The 22107-nt window shown below is 41.1% G+C and overlaps 1 protein-coding gene across 17 annotated transcripts in view; it reads right to left on the reverse strand.

Moving 5' to 3' along the window:
• The window catches only part of RBFOX1 (RNA binding fox-1 homolog 1), a 1962285-nt gene that overhangs the window by 105930 nt on the left and 1834248 nt on the right, over positions 1–22107 (reverse strand). For all 17 annotated transcript variants that reach the window (XM_081820076.1, XM_081820073.1, XM_081820088.1 and 14 more), the window contains 4 exons: positions 18757–18900; positions 11962–12015; positions 4906–4998; positions 3100–3160 (listed from right to left, as the gene is read on the reverse strand). In XM_081820076.1, the coding sequence (XP_081676202.1) occupies positions 3100–3160; positions 4906–4998; positions 11962–12015; positions 18757–18900 (352 nt within the window). The remainder of the gene's footprint in view (positions 1–3099; positions 3161–4905; positions 4999–11961; positions 12016–18756; positions 18901–22107) is intronic.

Below are 22107 nucleotides of genomic sequence, written 5' to 3' on the forward strand. Positions count from 1 at the left end.
GGAAGCGATATTCTTGCATCCACACAGGTATGGCCACAAGATTTGTTACTTCAGGGCGCATGGGTGGCTCAGTTGGTTAAGTGACTGCCTTCGGCTCAGGTCATGATCCTGGAGTCCCTGGATCGAGTCCCGCATCGGGCTCCCTGCTCGGCAGGGAGTCTGCTTCTCCCTCTGACCCTCCCTCCTCTCATGTGCTCTCTCTCATTCTCTCTCTCAAATAAATAAATAAAATCTTTAAAAAAAAAAAGATTTGTTACTTCAGAATAAAAGGGAAAGACTTCACTAATGACTTCTCTTCCAGCCTCAGGTTTTGCTTATTTAAAATAGGGATAAGTATGTCCTCTTTGTAGGACTTCATGTGGGCCCCATGCATTTAAAATGCTTAATGTGATGCCACATGGTCAGTGTTCCAGAAATGTTGGCTATTAATGGATGGGCTTTGAATTGCGTCCCCAAATTCCACTGGGCTAGTGTTCAACCCCTGGGTAGGACAATGATCAATAACTCTTTCTTTAAAATAAATATGCATCCATAGAGCTTAAGGAATAGTATTTGGCTTCCCTTGCTTCATTTTCTCACATAAGCAGCACACATGAGCACCTACGCACATGCATGGCTAGCACTCACGTGTGCACACACACACACAGTTGCTACTTCATAATTAAAGGAAACGCACAAGAGTCGGGGTGATGTCACCACATGTTAACTCTGGCAAGTTGCAGAGTTATCATTTTTACCCAAGTATAAAGGCTTCATTATGCATAAATCAGAAGTTTGTTTCATTTCAGCACTGGGCATTCAAAGTCTGTTGTGGAAATTTTCTATACCATTTAAGGCCATGTCTCGGGTTGTTGGAGCTGGAAAAATGGGTCAGCAGAATAAATAATTCTTCTGATCTTTCAAAGTGGAGCCCTGTTATATTGAGGGTATATCTCTGTTTAATGGTGCCCCTTTTAAAAATATGAACAGACTGACTTAACCAAATTGGTAGTTATTGGCACAAAACAAAAACAAAACTACTAACTGCTAATATTACTGTTTATAACAGCAACAACACAAAATTTAAATGTCAATCAGTATGAAAGGTAAGAATAAGCCCATATATTGGGACGCCTGGGTGACTCAGTTGGTTAAGCGTCTGCCTTCAGCTCAGGTCATGATCCCAGGGTCCTGGGATCAAGTGCTGCATTGGGGTCCTTGCTCAGCAGGGAGCCTGCTTCTCCCTCTACCTGCTGCTCCCCTGCTTGTGCACACCTTATTGCTCACTCTCTCTCTCTCTCTCAAATAAATAAATTTTTTTTTAAAAAAGAATAAACTCATATATCCATTTCATAGAATGTTATGTAACCACTAGAACGAATGAATTTGGTCTGTATGTATTAACCTTGAAAGAACTCCATATTGATATATAAAAGCCAATTAAAAATGATGTGCATACCATGACATCATTTATATAAAAAGCACGTACACAATACTGTGAATACTATAAATATGTACTTATTTTATTTATATATATATGCATAAAAATGCAAAGTTAAAGTACAGACAATAATCTACAACAGTGGTGTCTTCTCGGTGGGGGGACTAGGACACCAACTTGGCAGTGGCATGATTCAAAATATATTCAACCTTTTCTTTAGTGTTTCTTTCTCTTTTTTCTTTTTTTTTTTTTTTGAGTGAGTCTGTATTTCCATGTTTCACATGTAATTAAAATATTGAAAATGGGGGCATCTGGTGGCTCAGTCATTTAGCGTCTGCCTTCGGCTCAGGTCACGATCCCAGGGTCCTGGGATCGAGTCCCACATCGGGCTCCCTGCTCGGTGGGAGGCCTGCTTCTCCCTCTCCCACTCCCCCTGCTTGTGTTCCCTCTCTCACTGTGTCTCTCTCTGTCAAATAAATAAAATCTTTTTTTTTCAAATAAATAAAATCTTTAAAAAAATATATTAAAAATGGAAAATTTCATACATTTCCTTTATCTCAGTAATAAAATTATATTATTTTTGAAAACCTACAAAACAAAGGAAGAATTTCTTCCAGTCTTACAGTTCAACTCAGCAGTTAGCATTTTAATGCAATGCCCTCCATAATTTAGTTGAAATCATGCTATACTTGTTCATTTTAAAATTTTTCATTCATTAGGGGGCCCTGCAGAGTCCTCATCTTGCTCATTTTAATGGATGTAATATCCCACTTGGAGTATATACTTTAATTACTACATTACATTCTTCCTAGCTTTTGGTACAACTCAGTATGTGATTAGCATATCAGCAGCTCCCCTCTCCCCATATCTTAAGAGAGATGTGTTCTGAGAAGGATTAAAGAAACAAAATGATTGAGTGCTTTCAACTCTTGTTATATATGTTAATTCTTATCATGAGGGGTTTTGAGATGGCTTCTTGGTTAGGAAGAGCAGAGATGCATTGTCCTGAAGGGGTCTGCAGTACGTGGTAACATTCTCATCTGGCTCAAAACAGCACTGGGCAACCCAAAGGAAAGCAAATACTGCATTCATCCTATGGAGCTCCTCAGAAGGCACCCTCCGAGCCACTTCAAAATCCTCACAGCTCCAGACAAGACTCAAGGCCAGAACCAAATTCTGCCGTCCCTCTTCCGGAAATGACTAGGGATCAACGAGGAGGTTGTGGTGGGAAATAAAAGGAAACAAACAAAACCTCCATCCTCCCTCGACTTACTTTAATAACAGCAAAGTAGATGACCCAGATGCTCCCCCAATAATTACTGTATCTCACCCCAAATGGGAGTTATCCTAGAGAGACTGGAGGAAGGGCATGCACACTTTAAGTGAAAACTAAATTCGCCTCTGTTGTGAAAACTATCTTTTAAAAAAATTATTATTGAAGTCTAGTTGGCATACAGTGTTAGATTTGACAGTTCTGCCCATTATTCAGGGCTCACCATGGTAACTGTAGTCACTGAAAAATATTGTATTGATTCACGTGGTTCACTGTAGCAGGTCAGCAGCAAGGACATGGGAACCACACCAAGGCTAACAGGGCTTATTGAATCATATTCCCTGGTTAAATTACTTAATAGATTCAGAGGTAGGGATGACTTCTTGTGAGGCCGATCTCTACTTACCGTTTGTATAAGGGTTGACAGTCTTTTTATTTGTCATTACACGTGCTGTGGCATTATTTACCTATGTACATAGAAAAGTCAAATGAGCACATATTCCAGGGCGAGCCCACAGTTCAATTAGTTGCATGCATTATAACTGTGATTACTTATTAAAAAAAAAAAAACTAAAATGCATTTTAATTTATAAAAGGCAGTAGGTGCATAACAAAATCATACATTTTTATAATTACATTTACTTCATAACCATTTTAACTTACAAATCATTTCAATAAAGCAATGTCATATCATTTAAAAGTTTAATAAGGAGACAGTAAAAGCAAATTAAAAGGAACTGCATAATTGAAGATTTAAAAGCATGCGTGTACCCCATGGTAACACAGAAACAATAAATATTTTTAAACACAAAATAAAATTCATATGAAGGAACATGCAGTGGAGTAGAAGAGGGGAGAGACAAGGTACAAGGGAACATAAATGTCAAAAAAAAAAAAAGGGACAAACAAGATTTAGCCATGTGCAACACTTTAGGAGGGAAGGACCATCGGGGAGAGCAACATCTAGCATTCAACACTTGGAACAAGAGCCTTTGACATCGCAAGAATTAACAAGATCATTCAAGCTTTAAAGTCACAGCTAACAAAAGGATAAAAGAGAGGGTGCATTGTTTAACACAATATGGAGTTAACAATCTGAGTAAGATGTGCACTATCATATCTCAATCCAGTCAGTGCCTCCCAGGCTCGCTTAGAACGTACACTCAATTACAGGCGTACCGGTACCCAAAAAAATAGAGCATCAAGAAAACTTAATACGACAAGTCAAAAAAATCCACGTGGTATATATATGTATAGAGATAATCAGCACTAAATACGTGAAGCGGCAGATGGACTTCACCACTTACCATTCACCACCATCGCCAGCATGGGTTTGTATACAGTTACCATGGTTACTGAGAGTTTGGTGAGGGGCCTAAGCGTTATCGTCGAGGGGGGGGGAAACGAAAGGCAAAATATGCAACATCTTACTCCAAAGACTAAAGCATTTTTAACTGGTATTTTTTTTTTAAAGTTTTAACAAATATAACCCTGTGGCCATGTTGAGGGAGATCCAGTGGTAGAAAGACTAGATTCTGAATATTGAAATTTTAGCATTTATTTTTATTTATTTATTTATTTTTGAAGAGGGGCCAGATATTGAACAGGAAATCCTGTTTGGTTAGTCACTTTATTATCAAAAGAAGGCAAGGATTCAAACTGGCTTCTTAAACAAAAAATGAAAGGTTCAGTGACAAAGACCTCTCATTTTTTTTTTTTTTTTTAAGAAACAATTGTTCTTCCGAATGCTACTGCTTTCACCATTTGACTCAATTTGGACACCACTGTGGATCCCTCGTCAACCCTGCAGTGGAAAGAAAAAGAAAAAAAAGGAAGAAAAAAAAAAAGAAAAGAACTGCTTTGTTTTTTGTTTTGTTCTGCATACTGTCTCCACTGTTTGGAACCTACTGCACCCATCAATTATAAAACACAGAAAATTAAAAAAAAAAGTTCAGAGTAACCTTTCTTTTTGTCTCACTTTTGCCATTCACCTTTCATCAGTAATAAGAACATAATAAAGTAAAATTTAAAAAAAAAGTAAGGCCAGTTTTCCTTTTTATATATAAATATATATATATATATATATATATATATAAACAATGAGAAGGGAGTAGGGTCACATACAAGACACAATGATGCATCTGGAACAACGAATGAGCGTGAAGCAGACATTTATAAAGAAGATGTAAAGGAAAATATTTTGAACATGCACCTCGATTTTACGGCCCTCTACCACGGTGCCGTGTAATTTCTCCCTCGCCCTGTCCGCATCGGCACTATTTTCGAAAGTTACGAAACCAAATCCCTGCATGCAGGAGGGAGAAGGGGAAAACAACATGCAGATTATTATTCCAGTCAACGACCACTGTGTAACGTTCTCTCGCTTTAATTTCTATTTCTTGTCCTGGCTTCAGTTCTGTAACATGCAAATTAGAGAAATTATAAGAATACGAAGATGTGCAATAAGTAAGCGACAAATGTGAACAAGATTTTTTTTCTGTCACCAGTTATCTGTAACCCCTGAAGAATTCAAAAAATGATACCAAAAATACCTTTCTAAATGTCACTACAGAAGAAAATAAGTCTAACGGAAAGAAAATGAGATCAAAATAAATTTACAGTGTCTTCACAGAGAAGAAAATGAAATAACGAGGAAAAAAAAGGGAACCACTTTCTTGACATGCAAATTAAGAATAAAATAAAATAAAACGTGTGCACGAAATTCAACAATGAATGCCAAAATCTTCTAACATTGCCTACAGAGTCATGCCGTGTGGTCTTAAGAACATCTCTTCTTCATGCAATTTAGGGTTATTCAAATTTGCCAATTTTACAGCCTTAACTTCTCAAAAATAAAAATTAGAAGACTAAAAAAAAGGAAAGACCTTTTTCATAATAAATCTTAAACTCTTTGATCTAATAAACAAAATAATCACATGAAATGAATTGAAATAAACATCAATTGATTAATAATGCAAACAGTTCAAGTAGCGCTTTTTTATATTAATACTGTCCCCTCCCCTCAAAAACATATATGCTTCTGAATTTGTCAACTTTCCAGGCTACTTCATTAACTGAAAAGGGAAATGTATGTACGTATCGTAATGTTCTAAGACATTATCTTGATATTCATTTGTCAAATCAACAGATAGAAAATAAAGGAGCTTTGTTAAGAGAATATTATTCACAAAACACTCTGGGCACTTCCTCTCTTATTGATAGACAACAAATAGACCCTTTATTTCACCACTGGCATATTTTGTTTTAATATTTCAGCCTCGAAAAACAACCCCACTAAACGTCACATTGTCAAAATCCACCTTTTTTTCTTCACTGACACTGTTCCTAAGAAGAGTACAGAAAATATGACACATTATTTTTAAAACCCCTAAAAATATTTGTACATCTTGTTCAGAAATATACACCAACCTTTTGAAACCATTCCAGTGTAAATTTGCCCAGCTCATTCTGGTGAAACAATGCAATGTGTTGGGACTCCTATTTGCAACTGGGTAAACTTCAATAAAGGGACATGCTGGTTTTTAGCTTAGTTGGGACAGTCTGATATTCAGTCTCACTGATAAAACAGACAGTGATTACAAATAACAAGTAGTCATAACCAACTAACGCTAACTCCCAACCCCTCAGTAGGTTGCTGAAGTGATATCCAAAGCTAGGGTATTCAGAGAGGTGTTGGCCTATGGTCTGCCCGAAGAGAGAACTTTCCAAAGTCAATATGGGCTCATCTATAGGAGATCCCATCTGTGGGTGGATTCAAGCTAAATGAAATGATTATTTGACAGAATCCTATAGAGAAAAAATAAGCAGCTTTACTTTGGAGGATTGGACTGAAAAATCTTTTATAATATGTCCCACTGTGAGGATCTGTGATTAGCGTAAGTCTGGATGATTTGATCAGTATAAGCCTTTATGCTCCATAAGAGGAGGAGCATATATAACTTTGTCTCATACATCACTGGTGGTACGCCCATGTGAGGTGTCCCAATATACTAGGCTAACCAATGAATTTTGAAATAACAGCTCTTCAATGGGCTGAAGACAGAATTTGAAGGCTTTGCTCTATTAATGGTGCTGACTCTTGCTTAGAGGGTCCCAAACTTGGTTGCACAGTGAAAGGAAGCAGGGGGCGTAGCATATGAAACATTTAGATTCCTGAGCCCCGCCACACAGCTACCCAATCAGAATCCCAGAGTGGAGCCCAGAAGTCTGTCTGCTGAGAAAGCTACTGCACAGCCCAGCAGCTGCATTCCCATGGCCTCTCGTATCACCAACCGGCAGCTGCATTCCCATGGCCTCTCGTATCACCAACCACCCTCAAAGGCAAGTTCCAGTTCCTTGTATGAGGTAGAATATTATGTTGCCGATTTCCAATGAGCAACTTATGGAGTGGAGTGAGTCTCAGAGACGAGTATCTGTCTGACTTGGTGATTTGGATCCTGGGGGCAGGGGTACAACCATTGTCCCCTCAAAACCGAACTCTCTAGCACGCCCAGAATGTCATACATCTAACAAACAAGGGAAATGAGGACTCTGGCTGCATCAGGGGCAATTCTCTCACTAGGCAAGCAGAGAAAATCCACAGTCTGAGTCTTATCGATGGAGGGCTTGGTGCTATCACTGCTGTCCATGGGCACCATTCATGAAGCCACCCGCCATACATCATCCCAAAGAATCACGTCATTGTGGTTCTCGTCTGACCCCAAGGCAACCCACACTGGCCTAAAATCAGCACTATGTGCATCAGGGAGACATGAAGGTGGAGACAGAAATAGGTTTTGAAATCTATGTGAAGTTCACCACATTCCCATGTTCTCACTTTGCTTTGAAGTAAGATAATATATATGGACGCTTCTTAGTCTTACTTTCATTTTCTGCTACATTCCGCTCTCTTTCTCTGTTTTGTTTTGTTTGTTTTTTTTTTTAGGTCCTCAATATTTCTTATTTCCAGCTGCTGAGATGACTAGTTGAGATTCTAGAAAGTTGGGTTCAGAGGTGCTTGTTCCAGACACAGTCCCCCAATACCAAAGGGACTGTCCTACCTCTTCCATTGGACACTCACACCTCCCCCCAAGGCAAGAAGGGACCTGGCCTCCCTGGGTCAGAAGATCGCCAGAATTCTCACCTGGAGGGTGATGCCAGTTACCTGGCCATTTTCAGGTTCCCTCTGCCAAGTTCAGGTGCTGGGCAACTCTTAGAAACTGGTGCTGAGGCTATTTCTTTTATCCTGCCTCAAGGCCAGAATTCTATCTCAAGGAAACCACAACTTGGAATTCTGAAAAACATTCTGAATATTTTTATCTCAGCCTTTAGAACGGGAATGGAAGAAGCACATTCTGGACTTGGCCTGAGAGCACAGGAGCTGGGTGCAGTGCTGGATGTGGAACCCTTAACATTCTAGAGCATGCAGGGCACACAGGGCTCGGACCAGGTGCTCTTTGCTGCAGGAGACGCACTGCTCCCAGGGCTCACCTCCGTAGAGGGGTGGGGCCGAGAGAAGGCGCAAGGTTGCTGGAGAAAAGACCCAGTGAGGACACAGTGACATGTGCCACCCCATGTGGGAAAGCATACTAATGGGGATCCCGAGATGGAGTGCTAGGCCAGTGTGACTTGCTTATTTTGAAATCTCTTGTGAATTGTTATCCTGACCTTTTTCCATATCCCAGTTATTTTTCTGTTTTGGTTTTGTGGTATGTGTTTAGGTGATAGCTTCCTTCTTTGTATTAATGAACCTGTAACATTTTATATGTTAAATAAAGGCTCTGAAGCACCCGGGACAGAAGAGTGCGCTGGTTTTTCATCTTCAGTGAAAATCGTCTAGTTGCTGGTGCAGAGAACTATGTATAAGAAGGGAGCTGTGGACACGAGTCTAAAGATGCATTTTTCTGTGGGACTCAGAGCTTCACGTCTCACTTCTCCCCACTCCCCTTTGCACGTGCAGCTCCCTCTCCCTGGAGGACCACCTTCTCTCCTTCCCTTCCCTGGGAAATTCTTACTCATGAGAATGTTCACTCCCAGCTTCAATGCCCCTTCTTCCCAAAAGCCTTCCCACCCCTAACAGTATCGGTCTGCCTGCTCAGCCTCTCAGCAGCCGCCCACTTGCCCAGAGCACAGCACACAGTCATTGGTCTACGTGGTCTGTCTCCCCCACCACTCAGGAAAGTCTCCGAGAATCACTTCGGTCTCACTCGCCACGGATTCACCCATCTTCTTGCACCTGGGATGGAACCAGTCGTCACAGATAATCTACTGAATCAAAGATCAGACTGTATATTTCCCGGGTATATTAAGAAGTAGCTCTCTCTGGCTGTATCCCCCACATACATCGTTTCAGAGTTCACCAAAATGTTTTTAAATCTCCTAAAAGGAAAAAAATGAATGATAGGATCTCTCACCCCTAAGTGCTATCAAATTCTCATTTTCAAAGTCTGGCATGTCTTTTTACAGTGTGGTTTCCCTGTGTACTTGCTATCCATGTACCCATGAGCTATTTATGCTGTACATTCTCAGGAGAACATAGATAGTACCTGTGTTTGAATAGGGTACACACACGTGCACGTGCACACACACGCACATACACACACCCACCAAACACCCAGAACACACAGCCATGCTCACTGAGCACTGAGTGACCTGCCTCGGGGACCAGGGAACTCCTAGCTCTGAAGGGCCCACCCGCTTCCTGCCTGCTTCTCCTACACCAGATGCTGAACCGGAGGTCGTAACAGTGGTTCAGATTTCTCAACCATTTAAATGGAAATGTCCCTTTAAATAAGACCCTTTCCTGCAGACGATAATGTCAAGTCTGAAAAATATCCCTGTGTGAGCTACTGTCCCCATTTAGCAGTTCCCCAAAGGACTGTCTCGAGGACACTCCAGTCACACGGAAACAGTCAGCCCCTGGCACCTGCCAGACCACCTCTTTCGGAGGGAGCCTACCCACCCAGGCTATTCTTGATGTCTCCTAATCAAAAGTAAAAAGCGGGTTCACAAAGTCAGTCGCTGGATGCGGCAAACTTAAACAGTCTTCACTGCTAAAGCCCCAGAGACAGGCTAATCATGGCAATGACAGAGGAAGTATTAAAAATAGTACCTCCATTGTACTTTCAAAATAGCGAACGATATTCTTCTAATGTCCCAAAACAGCTCTCGAAAGGAATTAAACAGCTTTTTCCAACTGGCAAAAGTTACAAAACAAAATATAAATTAAATATAAAAAAAAAAAAAAAAAAAAAACCTTTAAAAGCAGTAGCGCCACAGACTCAGGATTACAAGAAAGTTGGCCAACATTCCAGGTCATCTTCTAGGATTTTGCCAAGAATGCATCAGGCCTGAGTGAAAAGGATTAGTTAGGCTGGGCACATTTTTTTTTCCTTTTCTTTTCTTACTTTTTTTTTTTTTTTTTAAGATTTTATTTTTAAGTAATCTCTACACCCAACGTGGGGCTTGAGCTCACAACCGCGCTGACTCCTGAGATCAAGAGTCACAGTCTCTACCGACTGAGCCAGCCAGGCGTCCCTGGGCACGTTTTTTCTTAATGCACTTTGCGTTGCAGGTATAGAAACAGCTCTTATGATGATTTTCATATAAGGAGCAGAAAGAGAATGAACTTATGTTTCCCGCAGCCTAGAGGTCACGTTACTGATAGAAGAGTAACTAAAATACCTGAAATTTTGGGAGAAGAAGACCCTTGCACTAGCAAAACCAGAGAGTATAATGAATTGATTTTTTTTCTCCTCATCCAGCATATCACATCATCATTTTGGCCGTGGAGAGAATACTGGAATTTTCTTCCCTCACATCAAGCTGCATCATCCTATCCAGGAGGGAAAGGGTGCCGACTGCCCAAGGAGTAATACATGCAATTGTTTGCTTCATGGGAAGGAGGTGGTTGTTGTGCCCAAGAGAGCGAGCACTTGCCTGCCTCCTTAGAGAAAACCAGTTCTTCTTGTAACCCTCCTGGATACTGACTTGTCCCAAATTGCCTGCGTGAGGAAAGTTACGGGGCTAAATCCAGTATCTCTCTGTATCTGATAAGCAATTTGTCCCAATATCCACTTTCACAGTCTGAGGATGCAAGGGAGCTTAGAATTCCTTTCAGCCTGGGAACAGCACTCTGGAAACCGAGTAGAGTTATCGAAAGTGGTCACTTTCTGGCTGCTGAGGTCACTCTCTGAGTCCTCTGACAGGACTGTTATCACTCAGTATCTGCTGCTAAGCTGAATGCACTGCTTTCCTCAGGGGAGATTCTGATAGAGCCCTGGAGTTTTCTGTGCGTGCCGGTGGGATGAGGACACTTTAGCTACCGCAAAATACCAGTGGGCAAAGGGGCATTCTGCATTTAGATGAAGTGTTGGCACTTGTCTAAAACAGGAAAACACAGTGTTTGCAACTTTAACAACGGGCCTGGAAGGTTTGTTGAAACATAGACTGCTGGGCTCCCATTTTGAGCGTCTGATTTAGTAGGTCTGGGTTGGACCCCGAGAATTTGCATTTCTGGTATGTTCCTAGGTGCTGCTCTTTGGGGGACCTCATTTTGATGACCTCTGATAGACAGGATGCTTTGAGAGAGTTGGGCCTTTTTTCCCCCAACATATTTCCATGCTGAAGGTACTGGAGCCTTTCCAGCACCCTGATTTTTACTAACATGCTTAGGTCTAGGAAAATCGGCTTAAAAATTGGTCTCCTATGGAAAAAAACCAAAAACCAAAAACCAATTCAAAGCAATGGCAAATTGCAAAAGGTGGAGCGGTAAACATATTAATGAAAAAAACTATATTCAAAAGGTTGGTGTATATGAAATTTTCTCCCCTACAACCCAGGAAAATAACTGCACTTTATTAATACAGAATAATCACATATTTACCTGCGCATGAGACTATCAACTCACTTTTTAATATAAAGAACATAATTATCACTGAAAAACAAAAATGTAGCAACAACATTATTTTTTAGGCATGGGTAATTTTCCTCTGGAAACTTGATATATATATATATATATAGATAGATAGATAAATAGATAGATAGATAGATAGGTATAAAACAGCAATTTTAAATTACCCCCTTATACATTTAAACTGAACCCAATGTATTTCCCACCATTTTGGAAACTAGAGAAGGTCTCTAAAGGAATTCCCACTGAACTGTATTTTCACAATGTGCTAATTAAAAGAGTGCAGTTGTTTCCCATTATCCATAGCAAACATTTAAAAATAAGCTAAACAGTCCTAAAGTAAATTAAATCGCTTACCTTTGAGCCCCGCTCATTAAAAATAATTTCAACATCTAAGATTTTACCAAATTGCTGCAAAGAAATAGAAATGTTTTATAAGCAAGAGAAATGGAGTAAATCATACTATGCACATTGGTAATTGTACCCCAAGTCAGAGTTTGCTTTTTTTTCTTTTTTAATATCAGGGATAGACATTTGATGTTGTTTTATCCTTAGTGATGTGCTTGAACCAAGAGAAAGCACAACCACACATATGATTTCTATTTTACTGGATACCCCACCGAGTGAGATGTCATAGTATGGCCCTGGTGCAAAATGTGTAGTCAGGTGGTTAGTTCTATTTTCCTTTCTTTATGTGTGCACAATTGCTTTCCCAGGCACTGAACAGCAAAGATTAAAACTGGCTGGAGTATAAACTGACCCTTCTAGGCTACTCCACTAGCCACTGGGAGAAGCACCGTTGATGAGGTGGGATTTTGATGGTAAAATGTCCAAGTGGAATCTGATGGTGAGGATGGTGGCCCTTGACCCCTGTATAAGCTACAGTAAGAGCCAGGCCATATAAGAGAAGTCAAGTACAAACAGATGAAAGCAAGATCCACCATGTGGACATCCATCATAATCAAGACACCAGCATAGCTGTGATTAGCCCTGAGGCCAAAATGTACTTCTCTCAAGATGATTCTTCATTTTGTTAAACAAACAAATAGATTTTAGACAATTAGCAGGAATAGGCTGTATAAAAAGTGAAAGCAACTCGACATATTCAAGCATTCAAACATGGTTCCAGATTACAAATAGGGCAGCCAACTAAATTACAGATGCCTAGTTAAATTTAAATTTCAAAATTTTCAGGATAATTACATCCCCTGCAATATTTATTTATTTATTTATTTATTTATTTATTAAAGATTTTATTTATTTATTTGACAGAGAGAGACACAGCGAGAGCAGGAACACAAGCAGGGGGAGTGGGAGAGGGAGAAGCAGGCTTTCCGCCGAGCAGGGAGCCCGATGCGGGGCTCGATCCCAGGACCCTGGGATCACGACCTGAGCCGAAGGCAGACGCTTAACGACTGAGCCACCCAGGCGCCCCTCCCCTGCAATATTTAAGATACACTTATACTTAACAAAATATGTTATCTAAAATTCAAATTCAGCTATTGTTATCTTGTATTTTTTTTTATTTGATAAATCTCATAGTCCTACTGAGAAAGCAACATCAAGCAATTCGTGATTCACACTTTAAAAATAAGGGAACAGGGACCCTGAAACCAGAAGCATCTGAGAGTTCAAGAGCCTCTTCCCCTGACATTGGGGGTCCTTTCCTTTCTCTTAGATTGCATGAAATACAGTGGGTATTTTTGAGTGTGCAGGTGGGAGAGGGTATCATAAAAGTATGTGACGTGGTCCAGGAAAACTATGAGGGGAATTTTACCCTGATGCACAGTGAGGGCAAGTGCTCGTTCTAGTGATTAAAAAGTAAACAGAACCACATGAAGGAATATGTCCATCCTCCTTCTCCTTTATTTTGAGCTTTCATATTATAACATTCGCTTTTGCAGCCTGGAGTTTTATGACATCCTTTATTGCCCGAGGAGATTCTGTGTTCTGTCTCTCTCCCCTGGGTGGAAAGCATTAAGCAGCCTCCATAGCAGAGGCCAGAGTGGTTGGGAGGGAAAGAAAAGGAATAAATGATTAGAACACAGAGAACCAGAGGCAGCTTTCCTGACCACTGTGCTTCAGTCAGAGGATATGGGTGGCTGCGGGGGGGCGGGGGGGGGCGCGGAACCCTGAGAATAAGTGTCAAGAGGGTCCTACTAAGATTCGAGAAAAAAAATTATTGGAAACAGACAGAGGCTATCCTCTAGAACAAGTTTACCTTACTTGGAAAGACAGGAAAAAAAAAAATAGGCACACTCCATTTGGAGAGAAATAGCTCAAAACCTTGAAACAAAAGTAGTTGTGACTAGGAGAAAAAGGAAACCCAAAGCTATGTCATGGAAATGTGCCTACCCCTCAGGATACGGACACGGTCAGGGGACTGCAGGTTGAATTTGTCTTGTTGAGCGGATGGACGTGCTTCTGTGCTTCTCATCTTCCCGGAGAAGAAGGATAGAGAGAAACGAAGAACAGCTGGGAGAGGTGAGGGGAGGACTACATTGCCAGCAGGTATGATGGAAATACCAAGAAACTTACAGCAAACTCACCCTGCAATTTGTGGACACTCTTAATTTCCTTTTGGTCAAGAGAATATTCTTCTACAGAGCATTTTCAGTGCCCTAGATTTGGGCAGAGAAAATCGTTAAAAATAGAAGAAGAAAACTTCCAGATTTGGGGAATGCAGGATTTGCCGTTGAAAGGTGAACTGAATTTCAGAGTAAAGACTCCCCCAGTTTGTGAAGTCCACAGAAGCAGTGATTTCGATATAATCTCCTTAGAATATTTAGTCCACACTGACACTATTATGTTTATTTCAGGCCTAAGAGCATGAAAGCACACGTTTATGAACAGAGAAGCTTGAAAAGGACTCCCCAAAACCATGAAGCAAATGTCATCTATGGAACATTCTCTAAGCAGTCAACACGAAAACGCTCCCTTTAAAACAAGATCTGGCTGAGACAGAACCAACCAATCAAGAAGGAATCCTAGCATGTGTCATTCCCTAAATGGAACAATGACACCATATGCCCTGAAATGGTCTCAAATGTTTGCCTCCCTAGCAGTTGCCATTGGGTGGTTGATTCTCAGAGCCAGTGAAATGAGCAGTGAGAAGAACACTGATATGCGCCCCACTCCTAAGACAGTTGCGTACTATATTTATAGTATCAACAGTTTAATTGGGAAGTTGGGTACTAATGATGTAAACACAGCTGGGACATGTGCAGTCTAAATAGACATGACTCGCAGATTTAACTCGCATTAGTTTGCTCGACACCCATGTGCCGCCACATTCGACAACGTCTCAGGATCCACGCAAGGTGTCTCAATAGCGGTATCAAGGATAAAATCCGGAAGCTTCTAGGCATGCACTGGGGCACATACATACCAGGCATTTTGAGACATTCTCTGATCAAATAATATTTCTCTGAAAAACTGTGGAAGATGCTCCGTGGGTACAGCATAAAACATGAAAGTAAAGGTTAGTTCAAAGAGCACACACAGAGGCGAAGAAAAGGCATCATATCAGTTTTCTTAGGGTTGGCTTCATGTTTGGAATGCAGAAATAGGAGGCACCATGCCAGGTCCAAAAAAAAAAAGGCTTCACTCATTATAACATCACGGTGCATAGAATTTGGCATTAACGCCAAAGGTTCAGGCATCTCTATATTATTACTAAAAAGGTGACCGTGAAAGCTTCTTTTGTATGTTCTGAAAGTCATGTGGTCTGTTTTGGGGTGACAATAATGAGTGACTTCCATAGATCATAGTCATACCCAGAGGGTCTCTATCAAAAGCAAGGCTTTTGATTACAAAAGCAAGGCTGTGATGTCAACAAGGGTATTGTGCAAATTTGAATCCTACACTTGATGAGTAGCTACTTCTGAAAACAGTTCTATAATGCAATGTGTCATGTCAGTGGTCTGGATATATTATAACCACCTCTCTCACCCAAAACCCAGATATGTGTAAATTTTAAATGTTAGGTTAAAGAACCATTCTGTCCAAGAGCAAGCCATTATAATCAATTTGGTGGAAATCCACCCATTCCTTTCATGGGATCATTAACATTTCAAACATAAAGGATGCACACCCTCATGAATGCTCCCTGAAAAGAGGACAGAGCTCAAGAATGAAGTAGCCAGGCCAGAACCAATATTTCTTTCAGGGAAACATCTAGAACCAACGCCTCTGATCTGTTCACTCATGCCCCAACTGGTGTTGTAAAAAGACTCTGGGCTCTACTGTGGTCATGTAACTTCTTGACCAAGGAATGTTCCACCTTGACAGGAAGGAAGGAAGGAAGGAAAGAAAATCTATGAATAGTTAGAAGATTTAATGCCAAACACTAGAACGAATGCTTTCAAGGGAGGAGAAGTAAAGAATTTCAAGTACTGAAGAACATGGTGGAGTAAAGGTAACCAGAATCACAACGAATGGGCCCTGAAGCCACAAATTAAACACAAATATGTGAGGCACCTGCAGTGACCATTAGGCCTGCAGAAATTGCAAACTTCTGAATTATTAATGGTTGCAAAAGTTGTTACGAGCCCAGCTAGGTTTTAGGCAACTGGAGAAAGGAGCTTCCTTTTTTGTCTTGTTTTGGTTTGGGTTTCAAATCCCCATGGCTGCATTTAACAAAAGAAATAAAGGAGAAAAGCCCAAAATCTTTGAGAGGGTTTTTCTCTGTAATAACCCCCATTCTAGCCCCAGCCAAAGTGAAGAGGCAAAGGCAAAATATAGCAATAAAAGGAGAGAAGAGATCTCATGTCCAGATGACTTGGAAAAGACCTAATTGGAATCAAAATGTCATTTCTTACAGTAAGTATGACCTACAAGAAGAAACCACACTTAATTCTCTCAACTGGAGTGTGGGGAGCCAATCAGAATGTTTACAGATGCCTTTCAATGTGATTCTTGCCACTAAATGAATCATATAACCAGAATGGGATTGCCACCACCAATGCTTGGTTGGGAAGAACAGATTTTTAGTATTTAAGTTCCATTTCTTCAGGACAGTGGTTGTAAACCAAGGAGGCCTCAGCATTATTACAAAGAATCCAGGAATCTGTATGTGCCCCCAAATTTTTATAGCCGAAACTCATAAAAAAAAATCTTGCATACTTTTAAAACGAACACAGATGCTGTTTGTGATGAACGAAATTAATTTCAATATTACTGAAATGTATGCCACATTTTCTTAATTGATACTAAGCGTATCTATCATCTGGTCAAGTCGATGTCAGTTGCTTAGAAATCTTTACTTTTACAAAAACTGGCTCTGAAACCAGTGGATTTTGATCATGGTTTGACAACTGGGTAGTACGTTCAATATTTGGCAAGACCTTGCTGTGCACCACTTGCCCTCGTCCTGTAAGAAAAGAGAGGCTCAGATATCCATGCAAGCAGGATGCCGTCTTTGGGAGTTCCAGCTGTGGATTATTTCCAATACCTCTCTGACTTGGCTGTGTAGCCCTCCGGTGACTTTCAAGATAACGGAGAAGACCAGGGAGGGAAGAGCGCCCTCGGGGTTGGGAGCGAGGGTGGGCTGCAGTGAGTGACACCATAAAAGAGCACCAGGATGATCATTAAGAGGGCCAAATTCAAAGCCAACCTCCCAGTGACACCTGATGAGTAAAGATGGACCGCGGAGCAAGACTTTCTAACCTGACGTGGCAAGAGGAATCTAATTCCTTTGGCTGCCCATCATTCAAACCTGGTCTCACTGCTTTATACACACTTAACCTCCACTTTCACTTTGAATGCTCTGCACTTTTCAAAGTCATCTTTGACCTGAGAGTGCCCGAGGGTATCTCTACTCTGCAAGAGTTAGAGGGCTCAACTCAAGGTTATTACCAAACAAGAGAGATAAAAGTGCAGAAGCTGACCTTTTCCTCTGAAATGTCAGGATTCAAGTCTGGGTATCTGAATATTAGGACGCTAGCTCTGCCTTTGTGTCAGATGTGGACTTGATAAACATCATGCATGGTAAAGAAATAGAAGGTGCATACCAGCTAACCCCACAATCGCAGTCATGAACCAGAGCATCCCTTTGCATAGGGGGAATGAGGTCTACTTGGCCCAGGGTTTGGCATTAAAATTTGGCCCCTTCTTATTCCTTCTGTAATACTTGCATCCATCCACAAACTCTTAGAGGACCAATCTCCAGGCGGCCAACCTTTACTCTAAGTCAAATGCTAAGGATGTAGTTCTGTTCATGGAATCCACAGAAACCTCCCATCAATGCTGGGATGGATGTCATGGACAAACAGGCTGACTACATTTGCAAAAAACAAAACAAAACAAAACACCCACTAAGGATATCTAAGCCCTGTCAGAGTTTTGTCCTTCAGAGCCCAAGACGTGGCTAACTCATTCCTTCCCAAGATGGACAGTGCAAGATTTCATCCAGAAAAAGAATCTGAGTCATCATGTCCCATGAGGAAGCAACCCTATCATCTATTTTCTCTGGGTTGATGGTGGCTTCTGCCCTGCTCTGGGTTTCAATCATGGTAGCTGGGCAAGGCTGTCATCTGTGACAGAGAACATCACAGTAAGAACTTCTGAATCCTCGTCACTAATTGCGGGAGAGTGTATACTGCAGGATGCAAGTCAGACTTAGAAATCTCTAGCTTCCTTTGTTTTGCTTTTCAATGGAGCTTTATGCAGAAGTCACTATTCTCTAGCGCTGCTTCTGAAATCTAAATGCACAGTGCCTGGGAAAGAGTGAGGTATGCAGGAATATGTCATGATAACTTTGGCAACTATGAAAGAGAGAAGAACCCAAAGGACACAAAATGTTTATTTCAGCTGTGACATAGGTCCAGGGCCACTTGATCTGGGATCATCAGTGGGCTTCTTTCAATGCTATTTTATCTGGGAGCTCATTTTCTGTTTGATTTTCCAGTTACTAATTAGAAGAAGACCATTTGGCAAAGCGGGACCATGGTGAACCTATACAAAGACATTTAGACTAAAATCATGAAGAGATTTAGGTCACAATATACCCACTGACTAGGATCTAAAATGCCTTTTTCCCTCCCTATGTAAACATCGAACTTTTGTGTTGTGTAAATACCAGAACTTACATGAGGAGGAAAGGGCTCTGGGGACCCCAGTGCGGACACTGCAGAGGAGAAACGCTCTACTTACGCCAAACATTTGTCGGAGGTCCGGATCCCGGAACCTGAAGGGGATGTTGGAGACATGCAGCCGCTTGGGCTGGGACTTGTTTTCTGTGTTTTCAGAAGGTTGTGTCTGGGGCTGGCCATCCGTTGGTGCCGCGTCATCTGTCTGCTAAAAGGACAAGAGTAAAGAGGCTATGAGTGGACCTGTGTGCTCTTTCCAAAGTGCTTTAGCTTCTCCTAAATGGTAAGAAAATGCTGGAACAAAGGAACAAGGACAAGGAAGGAGCTGCTGGGTCATCCATTCATTCGTTTATTCAACAAGTATTTATTGAACATTCCCTGACAGCCCAAGGTGGAGCTGGGATTCAGCAGTGAGCAAAGCAGACAAACTCCCCGCCCCCACGGAACATAATTCTTATGGGGGGTGTGTGGGGGGAAGGCAATAAGCTCATTAATAAATAAATATGGAGCTGGTAGAAGGAGAGCATTATGGAGAAAAATAAAGCAAGGGGAGGGGTAGTTGGTGTGGAGGTGTTGGGGAGTTTTAACAGGCAATCAGACTGATTGATTAACCTGTCGTTAAAGGTAGGAGAGGGTGCATCCCTTAATCAAAGGTGTCCAAAATCTTAAGATACGCCTGCATAATTGTTGTAACTGTCCAGATAAAACATTAGCAAATGGAATAAAACATTTGAGAAGGCTGTTTGGTGTTCTGCAGTCCAAGTAACCATCTGATTGACTTACTTATTTTATTTTTTTTTAAGGGTTTACCTTCTCGTTTCTTGGTTGTGCAGTCCTCTGCTATCCATGACAGCTGACCCCCTGTGGCTATTTAAATTTGAATTAAAATTAAGTAAAATGTAAAATCCAGTTTTTCCTTCACGCTAGCCACATTTCAAGTACTCAACAGCCACCTGTGGCTAGTGGTTTCCATGTCTGACAACGAGGATCTAGAACATCTCTGGAACGTTCTATGGACAATAGTGGTGTCGATAAGGCTATGCTATTAGCATAACTCATTACTCTGCTTCCCACTCTTGCCACAATAAAAGCCCGGACAACATGATATTATATCAGCACATATATAGGCAGGAAAGTTACAGTAACACTTGGTACCATGATAGCCACGCCCATACTCTTGGTTCTCGAGATGCTTCTGGATACTTTCTCTGCAATTAGCATCTATTGCCTCTGGGTGGCAGTTGATGCCACATCCACATCAGTTACTTGCTTCTCCAAAACCGTAATGGAAAACCTATGTGGAAGCCCATCAAATTTACGAGGGAAGAATCAGCCTCACCTACTTTTAAACAATTTAGAAGCATATAACTGGGACAAAACTATCAATGCAATCAGGCAGGTGTAAGATAATAAAGACACAGAGGAGACAACTTCACCAAGTGAAATATATATATATATATAATATATTTTATATATGCATATAAATATAAATGCCTTATATAAATATGGTTTACATATTATATATACCACAATAAAATGGCCATAATTAGTGACTTTCTTGCCAATCCTTGTATTTATTGACAGACTTCATTTGCATTCTCCTTCCTAATAACCCCTGAATTGCATTTTGAAGTCAAGACTTCCCAGAAGCTGGCACACTACTCTTCCAAGCCAGTTTGGAATCAAAACCCCCACCGGATGACCTCTGCAAGTTTGAAGTGTTACGTCATGATAACGTCAACACTGCCCTTGGTCGTTTTGTCTGTGCTGTTGGAGTGGAATAAGGAGGAGGATGGTGACAGTCTCCTAACCTGGAAAGTGAGTAATAATAATAATAATAGTGCACACCTTCTAAGGCTCTGTGAAGACTTAGTGCAGTAATATAGGCCAGCTTGGCAGAGTTCTTGGCACATGAACTCAATAAATGGAAGGCAATGAATTTTTTAGAGTGACGGTAACTTTTTCTTAAAATGTCAAAAACAAGAAGAAAGAAAGCCTCTCTCAGGAATCATAAAAAGGAAAAGTTCTCCTTCGCTTGTTAAGCACGTTTTTACTGAGCAACTACTATGTGTTGGACACGTAAGTTAGTCCTCCCAACACACGTTGTTCCCAGTTCAGTGCAAGAGAAAGAAGAAGGAAAGAGACATTTGTGAGGCTGGGATCAGAGTGAGTCACAGAGGGCTGAGTAAACTTAAATCAGGGACATGCCGCACAGCTGGATGTTCTGGGAGCCCTGCCAATTCTGGAGGTTACGTTTTCAGTGGGAGATGTCTAACAGAAGGGATGAAGGGGGCTGACGCTGTACCAACAGAGGGCAAGGCACAGGTAAAGACGCAGAGGTGAAATCAGGTTCTGGATTCAGGGGAGTACATGGGCCCCTTAGCGTCATGGTCGGTGGGCGCACATGAAGGAAGGGCAGACAGAACAGCACAGTGTGGGGGTGTGTGGGGGTTATATCACAAAGGGCCCTGTGTGCAGAGCAAAAGTATATTTCATGATAAAAACTAAGAGGAGCCACTTACGGATCATCGCGGGGTGTGGTGTGACCAGCATGAGACAATGGGGCTGAGCCATGGCCGACAAACAGTAAACGCAGGTCAGATGGCTGGTTGAGTCACTGACTGAACAGGTGAAAGTATTATGAGTGTATCAATAAAGTAATGAATGAAGGATGAATGAACGGTCCACTTTGCATCTTCAAGTGACAGTCAAATACAATATTATAACACCCACGCCCAAACAGAGCAGGGAACTGTGTTTTCTCTGCTGGTAACATGAGGTTTGGTTACACAACCAAGGTCCAGAGATGTCCTTGAATCGTGCACTTGGGGTCTTAGTACTCTGACCTAAGACTCTAGGTTTGCAGACACAGCAGGTGAGACCCCAGCTTACAGCCCATTTCTTCCCTCCAGTTACAGGTTGCTGTTCAAATGCAAATTAAAACAAGCTCCTTCTCATCCCGAGAAAGAAACTTAGATTTGGATTTGTACATAACTGCTGGATGTTTCAGCTTAATAAACCTAATTAGGAATTACAGAGATTATGATTAAACATATTAAATGATTAATAGCATTATGCCGCTCATGTGAAAATTAAAATTAATCATCTTTAGTCAAACAGGACTTTGGAGAAATCTTTGCGTTGTTTCCTTTGATAAAAACATACAACGCTCAATTAATCATTTTGTAGCATGGGCATGTGTACAAAAGCTCATAAATTGTTTTGTTGGAATACCTGTGTATTAAAAGTAATTTTTAAAGATAACATGTAAAATGGAAAACAAACCGAAAGTGTTTCTGACATCGTGGGTGAATGAAGAGGAGAGGGAAGAGGAGAATATCAGGATCCAGAGGCTGACTCCAGAACCTGGGGCAAGGGAGGGGTGAGACCTTCCAGAATGGTCCTCACAGAGTCT

This window comes from Leptonychotes weddellii, chromosome 5 (assembly GCF_054177405.1).
Source record: "Leptonychotes weddellii isolate Sample4059 chromosome 5, ASM5417740v2, whole genome shotgun sequence".
NCBI classification, from domain to species: domain Eukaryota; kingdom Metazoa; phylum Chordata; class Mammalia; order Carnivora; family Phocidae; genus Leptonychotes; species Leptonychotes weddellii.